The following is a 21655-nucleotide window of genomic DNA, read 5'->3' as shown; positions in this document are numbered from 1 at the left end:
AGGCAAGCAGTGGTGGCCATCATCCCTAAATTCAGCTCCTTGACTAATTGTTTATTAAGCCTGTGTGTGAAGCTGATTTCCTGGCCCTACACAAAGGCAACTGTTCCCACTGTGCAGTGCTGTGCCCAGTGCTGGTGAGGCTTTTTTAATGGAAACTGAGCCCTGTCAAGCCCCGGCATGTTCTTGGAAGGTGTGCATGGAGTGCCAGGAAATGTAGTCCTATGAGGAAAGTGCTGGGAAGGACTACACTTCCCAGCACACCACGCATGCTTTCCAAGATGGCAGTGAGGTCTGAGGGATCATAAAGCCACCCCGCCACCCCACCGTCCCCCACTGCTCAGGCAAGTGCAGCACTGCACAGAGGTCTCTCACACTGTGGACATCACATACTTTTGCTAAAGTGGCCCTTGCTTAAAAACTAGTGAAGATCACTGAACTAGGGCCTCTTCCATATGGCAATAGACACAGCAGTCTTACTACCCGTACACATGTTGCTGCAGACATCCATGCTACTTTCTGCTGTGATCTTTCCCTCTATGTAATTCGCACAGCACCATCTGCCAGCCAGCTGTTGCATTCTTAGAAGAACCTGTTCCTTTTCATAACCACTTTTGTGATGAGTGTGGAAAAGGGTAGCTTCTTCTTGGGCTGCAAGAGCTGGCCAGCAGATGGCACTGAGAAAACTGCGTGGGGGTCTCTGCTCGGCACACATATAGAGCGTAAGATCGTGCTAAGAAGCAGAATGAAAGCCTGCAGCACTGCGTACAGGGTGCTTACGATCACACTCGGAACTTGTGCAAAGCTTTGAATAACCGGCCCTTCATTGCCATATGGAAGTGGCCTAAATGGACATTGGTTCAGTACAAAAAGGCAAACAGGATCACAGCTGAAAACAGCTTTTACATAACCCCAGGTCTCTGTGTTTTAAAACCAACAGTTTTGAAGGTCATGGACCAGGGGTGTAGCTAGGGGAGAGGTGGCCCATGTTCACCCCTCTCTCTGGCAGCCCCTTGGAGTGAGGGAGATAAGGAAGAAGATAGGGAGGGGTGGAGCTGGGAACCACAGATTCTTTGAACCCATTCCATGGAAAGCCTAAGATTAAACAAGTCCAAAATGTATTGCATACTTTGAAGATGTCATAACTTATTCCAAAAATTCCATCACACTCTAGCATGAATGACCAAGAAACCGAACTCGGGATGGGGCTATATGGAGCGATGCAAATAGGAGTAGATAGAGCATAGGACATAGAATATAGGTGTCTGCGTTATAATGGGTCTCATCCATCTAGCTCAGTTTTGTCGACAATAACTGGCAGCAGCTTCTCCAAGGTTTCAAGCAGGAGTCTTTCCCAGCCCTACCTGGAGATGCCAGGGATTGAACCTGGGGCCTTCTGCATGCAAAGCAGATGCTCTACACTGAGTGCAGCCCCACCCGCAGCTTAAGTGCAAATGCTGCCCTCCACCCTACCCCTATAGTGGTTGGGCTGGATTCCAAAGAGGGCTGCAATGTGTGCCTGTAGTACACCTTGGGTCTTTATAAAGTCTTGTTATTATGAGAGGCATTTTGCTAGTCCAGTAGAACAGATGCAGTATCCAATCGGAGTCCGTGATGGCTAATAATACTGCAGCCATGAGAGTTTCAACCATGCCTCTAAAGCTTATTCCAAACAGCTGCATCGACATCTCCGCCACACCACTGTAATGCCATGTTTGGTTGGCACCAAAATTGAAGCACCTGGATGCTAAGCATTTTTCTGCCAGTGCAACAACACCTAGGATTAGACCATGATGCTGTGATACACCAACCACTCTGGACTATTTTCTTTGAAGGGGGTGGGGGGATTCTACCAAACCAGCTGATTCAGGCTCTTGTAGCAGCTAAGTCCTGACACTTAATATGGCTTAGATCCATAAGGAGCAATTAAGATAAAGCTTAAACATATAACACACTGAAATTAATGGAAGCACGTGTTTATATACCACAGATTTAAATAAGCCTCACTGAAATGAGCTTCCCTTTCTTCAGCTTGCATGCATTGACTTCATGAACATCCAAAAGCTAGGTTGTATGTTTTCAGATACCATCTTAAGTCTGTGGTGCCCACTATGAGCGAGCTGGGCATCTTGAACAGTGAAAAATTCAAAAAGATAATGCATCATAGAGTTAATTACATTCTCGGCAAGCTCTAATTCCAAAAAGACTCCAATTTATATTCAGATACTTTATGTCCTCCTTGTGATATAAGGTGGCTAGAGAAATGTTAAATTTGAACCTACTTCAAGCTTCTGTTAAGCTACCAGACCAGAGAGGTATAACGTAGCACTATTAGATATGAGCTTCTGTTCAGACATCCATCAGTGCAGACTGCATTCGTGTTGAGGATCATCATTCTGATTAAGCCATAGTCAACAAATGGGTTAAAACTACTACTATGTTGCAAAGGTGCCATGCAGGGTTACAGTCACAGAGTGATTAGAATCAATGGCCTGAAAGAAACAGGCTCCAACAACTGGCTTTTCAGACAGCAGGCTTTTTACTCTGAGTTCAGGGCATAACAGATACTCCAATGCAAAAAGGGGAATTATTATTTTTTTTAACCCCAGACATAAATCGGGCTAGGTTCCAATAAGCAGGGGAAAACCTGAATCATGTGTGAAGTGGACTCTGGAATATCACAGGGACTTTGGGGTCGATCTGGCTGATATGTGAACACACGCACACCCTCCCAAAGTAATGTCGTGGTAAAGTCGCCCTCTGAAAAAGCTCTAGGAGAAGGTCCCAGGTTCAATCCCTGGCAGCATCTCAAAGTAGGATTGAGGAATTCCCATCTGAAGCTCGGGAGAGCTGCTGTCAGTTAATATAGACAATACTGAACTAGACGGACCAAGGGTCTTACTCGGTTAAGGCAGCTTCCTAAGTAATTTCTCTGCTGGGTTATCCGGAGGCGGTCTTGACCTTCCCCGGGCAAACCACTGTTTACACGCTCGCTATCAACCAGCTAAAATGAAGCACCGTGCTTTGATTTAGGACAAGAAACTCTAATTCACCCTAATATACATCACAGCAATGGAGCTTTCCATGGAATGCATCTGGGATTGGGATGTCACACTGTGAATTTATGGACAATGGGTATTATCTAGCAAAAGTTAGTCATTATTCTGTCCCACTGAAAGAAATGGAATAGGACTTAGTTGCAACCATCTTAAACTCCATTCATTCTAATGCAGCACTGAAGAAATGGGATTGTGGCCCTTACTTGGAAGGAAGTACTGGCAGTCCTACCGGAGCGCTGTTTAGTGGTTCATTTTGTGAATTTCAGCCGTAATGTTAAGAGACCAGGAGTGAATATTAAGTTAAAAAGAACTAAAATTAAGTAGAAGAAATCCAGATGGCTTATGCAAGCAAGCAGACAATCCCTGGGAGTATATCTGACACCTTTGTATTGAAAACTCATGAAAAACAAAAACAAGGAAATGAAAACTTTGGGAACAGCACCACTTGTGGGGTGTGTGCGCTACTAAGAACACACACACAAAGACTCTGCCACAAAAATTTGCATCATCTAGCAAAGGGGTTCCCAGCAGTGAGTACTTGTACTCCCAGGGGTACTTGGAGGGTTCCCAGGGGGGTACTTGAAGGGTACTCAGAGCCTTCCTGCCACCCCACACTGCAGCTGCACTATTTTGCCACAAATGAAGATTTCTGGCATAAATCTGATGTGTCTGCTGTAGAAGAGGAGGGCAGAGGGTGAAGACCCTCCTGCTTTGCTCCTGTTTGGCTGATTGCTTGTGCAAACCCCACCCCTCAGCCTGACTGGTTTCAGAAAATTAGCACGGAGTACACCCATTGAAATTAAGAGGACAAGTAAACTTCTTAATTTCCAAAAAACTGCTTCTGAGTAACTTCATGTGGATGTGAGCCAGTGTCTGTAGTAGTAGCCAGTCTCCTTAACTGTAACACTTAAATTTGTGATTTCATGTATGTGTGTGTGTACACACACACACACACACACACACACACACACACACACACAGAGACTTAAATGGTACAGTTATGTCTGGCTACTCCGGTCACTGATTTACATCCATACTGTTACTCATAAACAGTCTAATTGAAATTAATGGAATGAGTTTACTTGTCCTTTTAATTTCAATATGAGTACTCATGAGTACTTTCATCGGGATGTAAGCCAGTGACTAGAGTAGCCTGTCTGATAACTCTGACATTTAAGTCAGTGTGATCTCTCTCTCTCTCTGAGTGCTTGAGCAAAGGTTTGAGACAGAAGGGGTGCACTTGTTTAAAAAGGTTGAGAACCCCTGATCCAGCAAATCCCCCATCCCCAATATTTGTTAAGCAGTAAACCCAAAGTATATAGTTTTGGGTGGTGTTTTTTTTTTTTTTTAATGGCAGCTCTCCAATAGTGACAAGAGCGAAGAAAGCAATGGAGTGATTTTGACTGCAACAGCCTAAAACTGGAATCTAGTCAAAGAGACATCGTCCATGTGATCTGATTATATGTTTGCAGGTTTCTTGAGGCTGGATACTGGAGAAGGTCCACACCCCTCTGAAGTCAATTGACATAATTCCTGTTGGTCCTAATGGCTATGGATATCACTGTAAGGCCCCAATTCATACACATACTGGGACTCATTTCCAAATGAACACTTTGCTTCATGTTCAGGTAAATATGCAGAGCTTCAGGCTGTATATAACATGACACTAAATCCAGTCCTAACTATGACAAAGATGAATGAAGCCAGAATGTTCTGTTTATCCAACTGTACTAAATGATGGAAAGTTACTCAACATTTCTAGAAAAAAACATGGGTAGACTGAACTGGCGGCACAGGGGTGTGTGTGGTTAGGACAGTCGAGTAATCCGTTTCTGTCTAGGCCTTCCTATAAGATTGCTTGGGTTAGCTTTCTAGGGCTGATCAAGCACTTCACTTTAATATTGGATCTTCTGGCAACTATGAGCCCCTGGTGGCACAGTGGTAAAACTGCCACCCTGTAACCAGAAGGTTACAAGTTCGATCCTGACCAGGGGCTCAAGGTTGACTCAGCCTTCCATCCTTCCGAGGTCAGTAAAATGAGTACCCAGAATGTTGGGGGGCAATATGCTAAAATCATTGTAAACCGCTTAGAGAGCTCCGGCTATAGAGCGGTATATAAATGTAAGTGCTATTGCTATTGCTAACTATATGGCTTAATTTTAAGAGGGGGGTTGTAATTGTGGATGTGTGAACAGTCCAAGACTAGAGGAGCACTCAATATGGCATGCAACAGTCAGCGAGAAGCTTTTTGCTAAGCTGCAATTTGCAGAGATCCCGGGAAGCAGACTGCTTTAACATGTATGATTGTGTTTAGAATCAAATCACTTTATTCTGCAGCAACAATGACAAACCAGCAACCTTCTGCTTGTTAGTCAAGCATTTCCCCGCTGCACCACTTAAGGTGAACAGGACTACTTATTTTGTGGCTTACTAACATGGTGTGAAAAATAATCTACCAAGCAGCATATTCAAACATTAAATTGTATCCTGTATCAGCATCATGTATCACTAAGCATAGAAGTTAAAATATATATAAAATAAAATCTAAGATTATCACCAATTCCTCTTTTTTGGGCAACACTGTGATTTGACTGCAATAACCAGAGACATTAGCTCTATCCAGACATTCAGCTGCACCGGTGTATGTATACATGTACATGTTTTTGTGTGAATGGCTGAGTATGCATTCATTTTAAAAGTGAACCAGGGTAGAGGCCCCCTTAACTGCAGGATACAGACAGGAAGTATGTGTACTGTATGTGCTTTAAACATAATGTGTGAATAACTGTATGTGCTTACAGAATATCCGTATGTGCGTACACTGTACACAGATGGTTCATGTGTTGGAAATAATGTCTGAATAGGCCTACTGTTTTTAATGTCTGAATAGGCCTACACAGTAGTTTGTATAGTTTCAGTTTTCCATTCTTCAGGGTTGAAGAAGTTGAGACTCATTAGTCCTTACTTTTTTCTTAGCTAAAGGTAGAATGCATACAAGAGAGGAGAGGAGAGCTGGTCTTGTGGTAGCAAGCATGACTTGTCCCCATAGCTAAGCAGGGTCTGCCCTGATTGTACATGAATGGGAGACTTGATGTGTGAGCACTGCAAGATATTCCCCTCAGGGGATGAAGCCGCTCTGGGAAGAGCAGAAGGTTTCAAGTTCCCTCCCTGGCAGCATCTCCAAGATAGGGCTGAGAGAGATTCCTGCCTGCAACCTTGGAGAAGCTGCTGCCAGTCTGTGAAGACAATACTGAGCTAGATAGACCAATGGTCTGACTCAGTATATGGCAGTTTCCTATGTTCCTATGTTTATGAGAGAGTAAGAATAAACTATTCTCACTTGAAACACAAAGACTCAGAGCCACCCAATGAAAGAAATTGGCAACAGGTGCGGAAAAACACACAAGGAAGCCAATGTGTACATAACATGTAATTAATTAATTGCGGTGAGATGTGGTGATGGCTCGAAGTCTGATGGGTTTTTTTTAAAAAAAAAGTTTAGTCAAACACAGGAAGGATAGGTCTAAAAATATGATTTGCCACAATTGTGGAGCCTCTTTCTTCAGAGGATGCTGGAGTAAGACTGTAGGAGATAATTGTGCCGTTTGGGACATTCCTGTGAGGTATCTGGCTGGCCACTTTTGCCGCTAAAAGGCTGAGCTAAATGGCCTCCTAAGTACAAAAATTTTGGCTTGCAGCCTTATTTTTTGATCCTAAACAGAGCAAGTGTATGTCCTACTGAAATTAGTGGACTTGCTTCAGTTGTGAAGTCTTGACTAGGGAGGATGGTCATCAATCACACTGGAATCAATGTGTGTTGACATCCATGGGAATAAATATTTTGTCATGGACAAAATGCATTTGTGGTCATTTAACTTCATGATACTGAATACATCGTTTGGAAGTAGATCTCGCCAAAATCAATTGGATTTAATCACAGTAACTAGATGCTATTCAGAGAAAGTTAGCTGTGCCTAATCCCCATTTAAATCAATGGGGTTTATGCTGCCAATCATAAACATATTTAGAAGAAACAAGCAAATCCTACTGCACTCAGTGGAACTGACTGCCAAGTAAAAATGTGCACGATCAGGTCACAACGCATATGAGGCACTTGTGTCAAACAGATTTCAGCGGTGGGACTTACATGTAGCTGACTTCCTCTGGATCGTGTCCATTGTGTATAGGACTGGAGTGCCCTTCAAACATCTCCCACCCATCCCTGTCATTTTCTCAGTGGCATTCAGAGTATATTTATTTTGTGGATTTCAGGTATGTGCCCAGGGATAGGCTTTCCAAGGTCTGAGCATGTAGCAGCCTTTGGAATATCTCTTTGCTGTGGCTTGAGACAAGTGCAGGCTGTGGTTTTCACCCAGCTGTCAAATCATTCACCAAATCCCGACTGAGTTCACTGGAGCAGAAGCAAGACGGATCCCCATTTCCTGATGTCTCAATGAACTTTTATCCTGTATTGGACATTATCATGTATGATTTGGCTTTTGCCTAGAAAAAGAGCTTTTGAAAAAGGGAGCTCTGTTAGTAGCAGGGGAACGTCTGGTTAGCAATAGCTTCTTCTCTCAGACCAAGTTGTTTGGCAGGGGGAGACACAGGTACCCAGAATACAGAAAAAGCAGCATTCCTTTGCTTGAATACAGAAAAAGCAGCATTCCTTTATTGGTGAAGATCAATAATTTAATCTGAAGTGCTCTATCATCTGCTTGTAAGAATGCGGAGTGTGATTTATTTTGTTTGTTTGTTTTTTGTAGGCGTTATATGGGACTTCTCCAGCAGGATCTAGGACAGACAGCCTTGGAAAATCTCAAAGAGCAGAAGGAAACCTCAAACTATCTGTGTAAACAAAAACTGTTTTCACATGGAGCTCCTCCACCTTTTACTCTTAAGACAAATTCTCTATGCAGCACACAACTTCGACTCCCCCAAGCCCACAAACGGTACTGATTGCTACAGCTTCTTATAAAGTATCTCATTTCTCTTGCAGCGGGCACAAGGCATCCATCTGGCTGAAGACGTACCACCAGCCTCGCGCCACAACCACGCACAAGAAGTCTAGGTGGGAGGGAAACTTCCACATTGCTTGGAATGGATTCGTTTCACACACGCAAGCACACGATCCTGGAGGGGGGTGGTGGTCCTTAATGAGTATAAAAGAAATACGGGCGTGCAGCCGATGCGTGCCTGGGCGTGCAAGCCCGATCTCAGCCTGAAGCGGGTGGGCAAGAATGACTTGTCCACCCTGGGCTGCGCAAGCCCACCATCCAGCTGAAACCGAACAGCACTATGCGTGCAACGTTAGCACCGCGGCCGCGCAGTGCCCGACTGGGCTGCGGGTCCCCGATGTGCTAGCGCTGCACGGGGTAAGCAAAGACCCCCCCCCCCGGTTTTAAAAGAGATGTCGGGGTCGCGCGCAACGCTGCACTGATAAGGTTCCCTGCCTCTCTCTCTCTCCCCAGAGGTCACGTTGCAACTGGGCCACCGTGCACCGAGGCGCTGCCCGCCTGCGCATTCGGCGTGTGTACAGCCGCACCGCCAGGAGCCTTGCTTTCGCACTCCCGCTCAGCCCTCGCGCGCACCGACCAGCGCAAGTCTCCAGCCAGCGGGTCCAAGGGCGCTGCACGTGTGCGTCTGCCCTGCCTGCGCTCACACGCGCGGGGCGCCTCCTCGCACTCGCTCCAGCTGCTGGGCGTTTTGCACGCGAGCAAAGCAGCCGGCCGGGGCGCGAGTACGGGATTGGTTTTGCAGGCGTGCGCCGGGGCGCCCCCAGGTTGGCGCCTCCTCAGCGCGTGCGCCCTGGGCTAGCTCTGCGCCGCGTCTCCACTCACCTGCCGGCATCGCTCGGAAGCTCCGCACGGTGTTGCCCTCCCGGAGGTGAAGCAGCTGGGGAGCGCCGGGCGCCGAGTCCTCCGGCCGCCCGCGGGAGCCGCTGTACCTGTCGTAGAGCCGGAGCATGTGTTCCGAGACCTGGTCCCCGGCCGAGCCCAGCCGGCGGTGCTGAGCTGGCTCACCGGCCGCCTCCGGGCTGCGGCCACCAACGCCGCCGCCGCCGCCGCCACTCGTCCCGGGGCCAATCTTCCCTAGTCCGCCGCCCAAGCGCTCCCGCGCCGGCTCTCCGGGCGCCACCAGACTCCAACTGAGGCAAAGGTACAGCAGCCGCAGCAGCAGTAGCGCGCGGAGAGAGCCGGCCATTCCGCTCGCCCGCCCGCGCCGGAGGACGCTTCAGCCACCCGGGCCTCCTCTGAGGGAAGAAGGAGCGCTTCGTTCCGTCCAAGCAGCGCGCGCCGAAGAGCGAGAGATGGACCGAAGGAGGGGAGGGCGGGGGAGAGGAGGCAGCAGGTGGGTGCTTGCAAAAGTGGGCGCGCGAAGCGAAGGGCTCGCGCTTTCTGCTGGCCGCCTGGGGAAGGCGCCTCCGCCTGCCCGGCGCAAGGTGCCCGCGGGCAGCGTGGCGCGAGGGCAGAAGGGCTGGCGGCGCAAACGCTCTCGCCCGGTGGTTGGCAGGCAGGCGCTTGCGAGCAGCAGCAGCCGCTCCCGCGGGTTCCTCGGCTCCTGCCTTGAGTGGGGCAGGCGCAGCCCTGGGCTGAGTTTTGTGCGGCGGGTGTGCAGAAGTCTCGGCGCTGGGTAATCAGCAGCCAATCGCGCCGCCTTCTTTCTCCGAGCCAAGCCGGCTGCGAGCGAGAAAGTGAAGCAGGGGGAAGAACATTAAAATTACACCACCCAAAAGAAACACACACACACGCCCGCCTCTCTGCCAAGTCGATCTCTCCCCTGGATTGTGTCCCTTGCCGCGGGCGGCAGCAGCAGGAGACGAGCGGCTGAGTTTGGGAGGGGGGCGGGCGGGCTGACTTCTCAGTTCCACCCACCTGGTTAACTTCCTGGTGCGGGACCGGCGCGGGGGGCTTGGGAACAAACCTAAGAAAACAAGGCTTGGAATGAAAGCGACGTGAAATTGGATAATCTGTCCTGGTGTCCCATTTATGGGACCACTTCTGAGAGTGATCCGTAGTGGGATCAACTCTGTATTGCTGAAAAATCAACCATTTCATATCTGTTTATTTGTTTATTAGAAACTTGGCACAAGTTCATCTTTGGGATGGTTCAGATAATTTTTCTGTGCATAGGTAAGCTTCCTCCACCCACTCCACTTCTCTTGCCCGAATTTGCAATTAGATGTGAATTGATTGTTTTTGTGGGTCTGTTTTCATATATCACCATGGTTGCAATCCTATGCACACTTACTTGGGAGTAAGCACCATTGAATTCAACTGAACTTACTTTGAGGAAACATTCATAATACTGCTTATGAATGTCCTTGTGCCTTAGAATGTATAAGTTTTTAATTGTGTTCAGGACATGGAAGAAGGTAACATGACAAATTTCACTAGTGTGGTTCTTTCATCTGACTTGCAGGAAATGCAGAAACTTGTTCACAGGCAAAAATAACTCTTTACTGGTTCTGCTCATTGTTCTCTTAGTTCTTATGTAGCACATTTCAACTATTCAGAATTTTCGAAGTAACCCATACAACAGCCCTGTATGGTAGACCAGAATAATTATCCCATATTACAGGCAAAGACCAAAAGCTGCTGTTCCTGAGCTAACAGCAACCTGCCTAAGACCACACAGTGACCTCATCATAGCTAAGGTGAGACTTGAAACAAACTGCCTGGGTCATTCCTATACTGGGCTAAGAGCATTTAAACAGGGCTTTTTTTAAAAAAAGGGAAATATCAGAACTTCACAATGGGAGTGTAAATTTGTGCACCTAGCATGTGCCACTGCAACACACAACTGTGCATTTTCCTTGACTCTGCACACAGACTTTGTTGCCTAGGGTCACATCCCATTATATTTAGAAGCCCACCCAGCGTAGGAGAAGATCCTCAGAACTGGGAATTTGACAGCACTATTGCAGAAGAGTTTTAGATCCATTGGTGAGGACTTGTTGGGGAGCAGCAATGGAGTCTGTGGAAGGTTTCTTTGGCAGGGGGAGAGAAAAAAATGCTTATGATTGAACAGGGTCTGGGTTCTAGAGGAACCTGGACTATTTGCCTTGCTCTTGTAATTGTTACCAGGCACTTTTTACATCATCTCACAGTGATGAGCACGGCCCGGTTCGCAGGCCATTCTAAAGGCCTGCGAACCGGTTTGCTGGTGGCGGGGGGTGGATCGTGGTTCACAGCCAGGGGGGTGGCTCTTTAAGGGTGGGGGAGTGTGCACTTACCCCTCCCGCCGCTTTCCCCCCAGCGGCGCTCTGTTTTTGAAAAGCATTTGGGGCGGCAGCATTCCTCTATGCTCCCCTTCCCCCGTTTCTCAACAAAAGGCTTCAGAATGTGCGATTGTGCATGGCGTGCGTGTGTCACGTGTGTTTGTCACATGCGTGCATACATCAGACGTGTGCATGCGTGCGCATGCACAGTTGCACATTCTGAAGCCTTTTACCGAGAAACGGGGAAGGGGCGGCAGGGAGGAACGCTGCCACCCCAAATGCTTTTCAAAAATGGAGCGGCGGCGGGGGGAAAGCGGTGGGAGGGGTAAGTGCCACGCCCTTAAACAGCTCCCCCTGCCCTGCTGCAAACCGGAACACTGTGGTTCCGTGCACACCACTAATAAGGGGCGTAGGGAGCTTGGCTGCGGCTGGAGGACTTTGTCCTCCAGTGGTCCCCTGCCCCCTAGGCTTTACAATCACACTCTCGAAGTGTGTGTGTGCCCCAAGCCATGCCCCCTGCATCTGACACCAGACTCAAGGGGGTGGGGGCCAATGCTAAGGATGGGACCCCAGCAGAGCTTCCCTTCCCCAGACAGAGGCTTGTGGCATTGCTGACTGGGAGCTCCTTTCCCTGCCTTCTCAAGGAGGCAGGGAAAGCAGCTCCCTGTCAGTGATTCCACAGACCACTGACTGGGACAGGGAAGTGCTGACAGGTCCCATCCTCGGCATTGGCGCTACCCCCTTGCATCCGACCCAGGGGCGGGGCCACCATTGGGCGAACGCTCAAAGAACCCAGGTGGCCACCAATCAGGGGCCGCGAACATGGCCACAGACATGCTCCCCACATCTGACGTCAGATGTAGGGGTGTTAATTTGGTCCCAAATGGGTAATTTGGTCCCCGCATGGCCCCATTTGGAGCCGAAATCAGTCCGCAATGCGTTGGCAGCGTGGCCAGAGTGACTCTCCCTGCCTTAAAGGCAGGGAGAGCCGCTCCTGGTCCTGCTGCCAACGCAGTGGGGCCAATTGATTTCCCTCCCAAATGGGGCCGCACGGCCCCATTTAGGAGAGAGATCGGCCCGTGCTGCATTGGCAGTGTGGGCGGAATGGGTCTTCCTGTCTTTAAGGCAGGGAGAGTTGCTCTGGCCCACAATGCCCAATGCAGTGTGGGTCGATCTCCTTTCCAAATGGGACTGTGTAGTCCTGTTTGGAAGGGAGACCACACCTCCGTGTCTGATGTGGGGGCGGGGCCAGGGGGCACGATGGGGACCACACGTGGGCTGCCGCCATCATCGTTCCGCTTCTGGTCTGACCTCAGATGCAGGAGGTGGCTCACTGCCTGGGAGCGGGTCTGTTTGGACCCTCTCTCATCCCTCCATAGTCAGTGTTTCATTTAAATAGGAACACAGGAAACTGCCATATACTGAGTCAGACCATTGGTCTATCTAGCTCAGTATTGTCTTCACAGACTGGCAGCGGCTTCTCCAAGGTTGCAGGCAGGAATCTCTCTCAGGAATCTCTCTCTCTCTACTGGCTAGGGAGGAGAAGGGCACACCTCACACTCTCAACCAGTGAGCGCTTCATTCTCTGGCTGGGAGTGCGGGAGGGGGCAAGGGTCACTTTGGCTGAGAGTGAAGGGGGTGCCTTGGCGACCCTCAGACCCTAGCGGCTGGGGGACAATTGCCCCTCTTGATCTATAGTTCCTACGCCCGTCCCACAGAATACATTTTTTTGCATGACTTGAATTTTTGAACTGCACAAATGTTTTTTAGAATTGCCTTTTGGTTGGGGGGGGGATACTGCCCTTAAAAAAAAAAAGCCCTAATTTAATATAAAGAAAATTGAGGTTGTTGGTCTTACATATTGTAAGAAAAAATCCCTTGCAGCCCACTGTCTGCAACAGAGGGCATAGTGTGATTGCAGCCTTCAAAACATGGTTTCTCATCCCACTGCTTTATGGGATCAATCTAGTGTTTGCTGCTGCAGTTCTGGAAAATGCCTGCCTGGAAGCTCAGTCAGGTGACTTTTGAAAACAAACATAAGCTGTAGAACCCCCCTTGCTCAGTCACTCTGTAATTTCCTCTACACCATCAGGCAGAACTAGGAAAGGTGTTTCCGACCCACTCAAATCGCAGTCTATAGACCACTGACTCCAGAGTAATAGCAAAACATCACTGGGGGTTCAGCACACTTAGACGAGAGCCTGTGGTTTGTGGATTGGAGTCTTGGGGGTTCTAAGGCAACTTTTCCTTTTCAGCAGGTTCAGAGGCAGTTCACAAATTAAGGCGGGGGAGATAGGGGGGGACTGAAATTAACATACCCAACTTCTGACTCCCCCCCTTCTGTCTGTCTGTCTGTCTATCTATCCATTTCTTTACCACTTTTCATTAAAATAGTCCCTAAGCAGTTTACGATATAATTAAAACAATCCACAATTAAAATACAAAAAGTACAGATATTAAATATAATGGGCCTCTGTAGCCTTCTAAAAACAGCCCCCCCATCTCCTCCCGCTGTAATTTAAGCACTGGTTTGAAGGTAAATTAATTAATTCCCTTTGAATTTAATGGGACTATCACTTAAATCCTAAGAGCATAAATTGTTGTAAACAATTGAATTTACTGTGCTTTAAGTAATGGGTGCATTGCTGCTACAGTGTCTTATTTCCATCTTTTGTGGATTGAATGGCACAGCTTTGGAGGTTTTGTTCTCCCTCACCCTCCTTTTCTTTCTCTTTGATTAAAAGATTAATAAAACTATGCAGGCCCATCTTTCATATCACAGCCAGGATCCATGTACAGACTTTCAGTTATCTTCTGGCTTTGTCAGTTCCTTTCTGCAGCCAACCAGAAGGAAATAAGTGTTTCTCTCCCTCCATTCACTGCATCCCATAACAGACCACTGGAATCAACTCATTGAACGTGCAGTAATGTCCCCTTTCAACTATGCTCCAGATAGCATTCCTCAACAGAAATGGAGTCGCGGTCAGCTGGAACTCTTAATTCACACATCTGGAAGTGAACAAAAACACAATCAATTAATGAAACCAGATATTAAATGGAGGGAGGGGAAAGAACTTAATTTTCCTGCATTTATTAAAGTGCTTGCTTGACCTCAAATGGCTGGTAAGGAGAGGCATATGAAAACATTGCCATTTTTTCCCCAGTGTTGTTTGTCTCTAGGTTTTAATTCTTAGTTTATTTATTGCTGACTGTGAGTGGAACATAGGAAGCCGTCTTGTACCAAGTGAGACCTTTGGTCCATCTAGCTCATGTTGTCTACACTGACTGGCAGCAGCTCTCCAAGGTTTCAGGCAGGAGTCTCTCCCAGCCCTACCTGGAGATGCTGCCAGGGAGTGAACCTGGGACCTTCTGCATGCAAGCAGATGCTCTACCACTGAACTACAGCCCCATCCTTTAAGGGAATATCTTACACCGCTCCCATGTAGTTCCCCATCCAAATGAAATCCAAGGTGGACCTTGTCTATCAAAGGGGATAACTCATGCTTGCTACCACAAGACCAGCTCTCCTCCACTGTGATATATAAAAGAGATTTATTATACATTACAGCTTCAGAGGCAATAGCTGGGTTTGAGAAGCAATAATTCTTTCCTACCCGTAAGCGTCCTTGGATGTGTGTTTACATAAGAACAGTCCTGCTAGTTCTGGCCCAGTGATCTAGTCCAGCATCCTGTTCCCCACAGCGGCTCACCAGATGGCTCTGAGAAGCCCACAGGTGAGGGCATGCCCTCTCTCAGCTGTTCCTCCCCTGCAACTGGTGTTTAGAGGCATCTTGCCTCTGAACATAGCGATGGCCTATAGCCATCAAGATTATTAGCCTTTGATAGAGCTGTCCTCCACAAATTTCGCAAACAGTAGCCCTTCATGTCACTTGGAAACCATTTTTGAAGCTAAGGAGTGTTTCATAAGTGATTTGTGATATGGCACAAAGATTTGTCACTCAAAAAACAATCCTATTTGCTGTGTGCAAGCTTTTGGATACACTTGAAGAATCTCTTTGGATCCTGGACAATCTATCTAGGAAAACTCGCATGATTTGTATACCGGTTTCCAAAACAACCCAATTGTTGAGAGTTTATCCCTGTTGACTGAGCAAAGGGCAAAGTTGACTTTTTAAAAAGTTGACTTTGAAAGAGCAAAGTTGACTTTGAAAATGGTGATTCTCTTATATTTAGAGGGAGAGAACAACTGGCCCTATCCAATCCCAGAACAGCATCCCTCGAGTGGCTTTTGCTGGTGTCTATCTTATGTTTCTTTTTTTAGATTGGGAACCCTTTTGGGAGAACCATCTTATTTATTTATATTTCTGTGTAAATGACTTAGAGAATTTTGTTTGAAAAGTGGTGTATAAATATTCCGTGTCCAGGAAACCCACTGGTCTACTAATCTGTGATGAGTGAAAAATAATGCCTGATGAGTGAAACAAGTCCTGATAAGTAAAGTACCAACATAGCTCAAGGATTGATCTGATGAGCAAAATATTTTGTCTGGCAGGTGAATTGAGCCTATGTTTCTTGACCTCTGAATATTCATAGAAGTAGTACCAAATATTATACATGCAAGTAACTTCCCAGTATATTAATAAATAAGACTAGATGCAAACATGTAGAAAAACACCTTGAGATGTTGTCTAAGAGTTAGTCCAAATCAATGAGGCTTGATTGATTGATTGATCAAGTCAGTGTTGACTCTTAGTGACCGCATAGATAGATTCTCTCCAGGATGATCTGTCTTCAACTTGGCCTTTAAGGTCTCTCAGTGTGGTGCATTCATTGCTGTTGTAATTGACTCCATTCACCTTGCTGCTGGTCATCCACTTCTTCTCTTTCTTTTAGGAATGAGGCATGATTAGCTATAGTCAAATCCCTATATAAGCTTTTTGGACTTGAGATAGACACAAACTATTCTTCATGATTAAGGACTGATCCAAAAAATGTTTACTTCTTAATAAGTATGCTGAGGATTGGAGCCTTGGCTTGATGTCCTGAAACTGTAGAGCTTAATATTCTCTCTGCCAATCAGTAAATAGTTATCCTTCTCCTGGTGGCAGACTTTTTATATTTCTGTCCCCCCACCCGGTTCTCTGTCCCTAATCCTATTTTTCAGTGAAATATATATAAAAACTGCCCCTTTATGAAAAAAAAATTACATTTTGTGGGAACATAAACAAGAATATGATTTACAAACACTGATAAACACAAGGGACTTGAGAATATACAGTAATTACAAAACATACAATAATGCATAATACCCACAACTCATATTTGCCTTCTGAAAGGATTTTACACTGGAGATACATTCTTTGTGTATCATCTCTCAAAAGTGAGCTGTTGGCGTATAAACCTAATATTTTCTTTATTTGCATGTATTCAAGATGGCCACTCAAAGCATCTTCATTGCAGTTTGTTGTTCGTGCTTGTGTTGGAGAGAGTTGCTGATTCTTCTGGTGAGAGCTGACACGGCTCTTTTTCGTGGGGGGTTTTCAAGCCAAGGCCGGACAGCCATCAATCAGGGCTGCTGTAGCCATTTCCTGAACTGAACGATGGGTTGGAATTCTTAAAATTTTTCAGTTCTGCAGACACAGTGAAAGATTAGCTGCTTATGAATGCCATTATTGCAATCAAACCACAAGATGTGAAAGGGTAAAGGTAAAGGTTGAGTCAGTTTCAACTCCTGGCGACCAGAGAGCCCTGTGGTTTTCTTTGATAGAATACAGGAGGGGTTTACCGTTGCCTCCTCCCGCACAGTATGAGATGATGCCTTCCAGCATCTTCCTATATCACTGCTGCCCGATAAAGGTGTTTCCCATCGTCTGGGAAACATACCAGTGGGGATTCGAACCGGCAATCCCTGGCTTGATAATGAAGCCATTTCCCCACTGCGCCATGGATTGAGGGCAACAAGGAAATAAAGCACTGCTCCATCCTAGGCCAGAGCTGCACTATGAAAGTAAATCCGTTTGCACCCCATATATCTGGCTTGGTTTAGCCCGATTTTTGTGATCGTAAGAACCACCGGGCTCGCAGCCGAGCCCAGTGGTTCTGGAGTGGCTAACCCGCTCCTGTAGCCCGCCCCTTAACCTGGGTTTGCGGAGCGAGTGCTCCGCAAACCCGGGCTATCTGCTTGTGAGTAGCCCCCGGCCGGCCGGCTTAAAAGCAGCCTCCCGGCTCGGGTGTCTCCCCAGTATGCCCTGCGTGCTCACGGCCATTGTGTTGGTGGCCGATCCGGCCGCCCAGGGCTCCCTGTCCGCTCTCTGCCAGGGCTTAGCCCGCTCTTCCCACTCACTTCCCCAAACCGGGTCTCACGAATTGTGAGACCTGCTCCAGCATCTCTCCAGTGGCTGTTGCTGGTGTCTACCTTACGTTTTTGTTCTTAAGATTGTGAGCCCTTTGGAGACAGGGAAACATCTTATTTATGTATTTATTTTTCTATTCAAGCCACTTTGAAAACGTTGGTTAAAAAGCAGTATATAAATATGCATAGTAGTATGCTTCCAAACCTCACCAACAGATGCAAGGAGGTTTACCAGCCCAGAGTACGATGTTGCACATGATATTTGACTAATGAATTCTTCCTTAATCTTGTCTTGACTTGCTGCTGTTTTGTATTTATTTAGGTACTGTATCCACCTGACTTTGAGAGCTAAGAAGGAAAAGCAACAAAAACAACAGGTAAAATACTCACAAATGAAATAAACCCTATTTTTGCTTCACCCTAGCCACCAAAAGCCAGCCCAAACAAGGGGGCTATTCTCACGATTGGGGAAAATTGGGCTAGGAAAGCCTAGACCGATTTTTCCTGACTGTGGGAACCACCAGGCTCGGCTGCGAGCCCGGTGGTTCCTAGATGGGTAACCCGCCTAAGTACCCCTGCCCTTAGCCTGGGTTTGTGGAGCAAGCACTCTGCAAAACCGGGCTCCCTGATTGTGAGTAGCCGTGGCGCGGCTCCGTGCCGGGGCTACTTGTGAATGGACCCCCGACCGGGACGCAAAAAGCCACCTCCCGGTTCCAGGGGTCTCCCCAGTATGCCCTGCACACTTGCTTAGGGCATACTGGGGCTTCTGGGGGCCGCGCGTCCCCCGAGTTCCCCAGCCCCCACCGGCTCCGTCACGGAGCCAGCAATCGTGTGGGCAGCTAATACGGCCGCCCATGGCTTTTGCAGAGATCGTCTGCGTGGAGAACGGGCTTAGCCCACTCTCCCCTCAGTTTCAGCAAAAGCGGGACTCATGGACCGCGAGACCCCCTCACGGTATTCTTATAGCACTTCTTGAAGATGTGGAGGTTATGAATTTAGAGGCCTTCGGGAGAAACACATTTCAAAGCTTTGGGGTAGCCACCAAGGGCCTAACTAGATGTGACAACATATTTTTCAAAATGGATTTACAGTAGGGTAGAATTTGGATCAGAATTGCAGCATGGGAGAGGATTAACCCTTTCTCCCCATGCCATGACCTTGATCTTAATTGCCCCCTGAAGCTGTTATTAGTCAGCCACTGCTAACTGGGCAAAACGGCAACTTTCATAGTGGTGATCCTTGTTATATTTCGCAAGAGAAGAGTAACTGGCCCTATATAAGAGCAGCCCTGATGGATCAGGCCCAAGGCCTATCTAGACTAGTGTCCTGTTTCCCACAGTGGCCCACTGGATGCTCTGAAGAGCCCACAGGCAAGAGGTGAGGGCACACCTTCTCTCCTGCTGTTGCTCCCCTCTTACTGGTATTGAAAGGCATCATGCCTCTGAGGCTGGAGGTGGCCTATAGCCAGCAGACTAGTAGTCATTGATAGACCTGTCCTTCATGAATGTTTCCAAGTCCCTTATAAAGACATCCAGGCTAGTGGCCATCACCACATCGCATGGCAGATAATTCTATAGATTAATTAGTACTATTTTTTGGTCCTAAATTTCTGCTGCACTTTGCTCCCAAAAATGGAGGAGACAAAAGCTCCACTAGAACACACTGCTGTAACCATATAAAGTGGCACAAACGAGTTGGAAGTCCTGCCCCTGAACTATCAGTCATGGCGACTCCCTGCTGCTCCCACTTAGAGCAGGGTTTGTGTGAACAGGGAAGCACCCTCTCCATGATGGCGGGCGCTTCCGTGATGGCAAAGCTGGATAGCGAAGCAGCTTCTGCTCTTTGCTAGAATCGCCCTCTTCTGCGGCCACCTCTACAGGACTTGAATGTATGCTGCTTTACCTTCTGGGCAGCCGCAGACTGGGTAAAGTCCATGCAGGCAAAGGTGGGGCTGGCTCCACCCCTGATGCTAGCAGCAAATCGGGGTGGGGGTGGCTAACACCGCTTTGCATTGTCTCGATGCCACATTTCTAACTGGGATGGTGCCAAGAGGGATGCCCAGTGCAGCGTTAAGGCTAGAAATGGGGTTAGTACCAATTGAAGCAGGTGTCTGGGTTGCAAAGATCTCTGATTATTTGAAATCAAATCTTGGCCAAGCAGGCCTCACATCTCTTGTCCTGAAGGACAACTTTGCATCTGCATGGAAATAGGGAGAGGCGATTAGAAAGTTATGGACTAAGTATCCCCATGTTGGCCTGCTTAGGGATCTTAAAAGCCAAGGAGGTAATTAGTCAGTGGATTTGGGACATAGTGAGGCTATTCACAGGGTCCACCGAAATCGGGCTAGGGGAGCTTTGCCCAATTTTGGTGGACCGTGAGAACCACTGGGCTCACAGGCAAGCCTGGTGTCCTCCAGGCGGTCAACCCGCCAAACTACTCCTCCCCTTAAACCAGGTTTGCAGAGTGAGCGCTCCGTAAACCCATTTTTTTTAAAACCGTGAGTTGCTCCGTGCCGCAGCAACTCATGAGGAAACCCCCGACCGGGAGGCTGAAAAGCAGCCTCCTGGCTCGGGGGTCTCACCGTGCGGCTCCTGAACTCCCCAGCCCCTGCCAGCTCTGTGACATTGCCGGCAGTCATGCGGGTGGCTGCTGCGGCTGCCTGAAGCAGACTGACTAAGCCCGCTCTCCTTGCAAACCCCCTCATGGCTCTTCTCACTGATCGTGAGAAGAGCCTCAGTGACTCAGGAAGACAGGGCCCGAGTCAGACGTTTACCTTTCTTAGGTAATGTAGACCAGCTAAATATTTACATGAGCTTGTTCTTGCCAAATCGAGAAGGGCATTTGCCTTGGCACGCTTGAATGCACTGCCCTCCGGTCTCCTAGAGGGTCACTATCTTGGTATTCCTTTTGCTCAAAGGTTATGCCCGTGTCTGTCAGGAGCAGTTGAGACAATTGATCAGATGTTGCTTCACTGTTTATGTTATAGGGATATTTGGCTAGCACTTTTGTCACCTATTTTGTCTAGATTCCCAGATAGGCCATTGGCCCTTTATGTGCCTCTCCTTTTGTCTGACGGGTATTAATGTTTCCACCAAGGTGGCAAAATTTTGCCACATTGCAAGCTCTGTAAGGAAGCAGTTGGTGAAATCATGAGTGTTGACTGTTCTATCTATCTATCTATCTATCTATCTATCTATCTATCTATCTATCTATCTCCTAAATGTACCCGTCGCTAATCCCATGCGTGGCAGAGTTCATGAGTGAGCTGCTGATTAGCGATGGGGACGGGCAGAAAGAAACCGCTGGCCAGGAGAACGGCCGAGCAGCCGCCGGGGGTGGGGGTGGGGAGTGGCAGCCTGGCTAGCCAGCTGCCGATGGAGGAGAAGTGGCAGCCCGGTGCTGAGAGAGCACGAAATGGGGCTGAATGGGGGTGGGGAGCACAAACTGGGGCGGAAGGGGGGAGCATCAAATGAAGATGGGGGGGAGATAGGGAGAACAAGGGGCGCAGATGCTCTGCGCCAGGTCAGCCAGTAGATTGTTATATTGTAAATGGTGTTTTGTAAGAAAGTACTGGCAGAATCATGATTGCTGGATGTTACTACTTCTCTGTTGAGGTGATTCTCACGATCAGTGAGAAGCGCTGTAAGGGGGTTTGCGGGGAGAGCGGATTTAGCTCGCTCCCCCCACAGATGATCGGATCAGCCGCCCACACGACTGCTGGCTCTGTGACGGAGCTGGCGGGGGCTGCGGGGATCGGGGGCTGTGTGGCCCCTGGAAGTTCCAAGATGCCCCGCGCAACCGCACAGGGCAGTCTGGAAAGACCCCTGAGCCTGGAAGGCTACTTGCAGCCTCCTGGTCGGGGGTCTACTTGTGTGTCACCATGTGCCGCGGCAACACATGAGCAAAAAGATGAGGTTAATGGAGCGCTTGCTCCGTTAACCTCGGCTAAGGGGAGGGGTATTTAAGGCAGCTAGCTGCCAGGATCTGCGAGGCTCCCGTTGCAGCACACGATCGCCCCAAAGCGGGTTAGGCTCCCTTAGCCCACCTTTGGGCGATCATGATAAT

At 48.1% G+C, this 21655-nt stretch overlaps 1 protein-coding gene and 1 long non-coding RNA gene across 3 annotated transcripts in view; one reads left to right on the top strand and one right to left on the bottom strand.

The window, feature by feature from the left end:
* BMP3 (bone morphogenetic protein 3) overlaps window positions 1-9260 on the bottom strand; it is a 50417-nt gene extending 41157 nt beyond the window's left edge. Inside the window, exon 1 of the mRNA XM_053255710.1 lies at window positions 8897-9260. Coding sequence (XP_053111685.1) covers window positions 8897-9260 — 364 coding nt within the window. The remainder of the gene's footprint in view (window positions 1-8896) is intronic.
* LOC128327227 (uncharacterized) overlaps window positions 8755-21655 on the top strand; it is a 49190-nt gene continuing 36289 nt past the window's right edge. The window contains exons 1-2 of one of the 2 annotated variants that reach the window (XR_008308538.1): window positions 8755-9215; window positions 17913-17967. This is a non-coding gene — a long non-coding RNA (uncharacterized LOC128327227). Of the gene's footprint in view, window positions 9216-9292; window positions 9408-17912; window positions 17968-21655 lie in introns of those variants that run through there. The other variant, XR_008308537.1, reaches the window with a different exon arrangement.

This window comes from Hemicordylus capensis, chromosome 5, assembly GCF_027244095.1.
Source record: "Hemicordylus capensis ecotype Gifberg chromosome 5, rHemCap1.1.pri, whole genome shotgun sequence".
Lineage (NCBI taxonomy): Eukaryota > Metazoa > Chordata > Lepidosauria > Squamata > Cordylidae > Hemicordylus > Hemicordylus capensis.
This window is presented reverse-complemented; position numbering and strand designations above follow the sequence as displayed.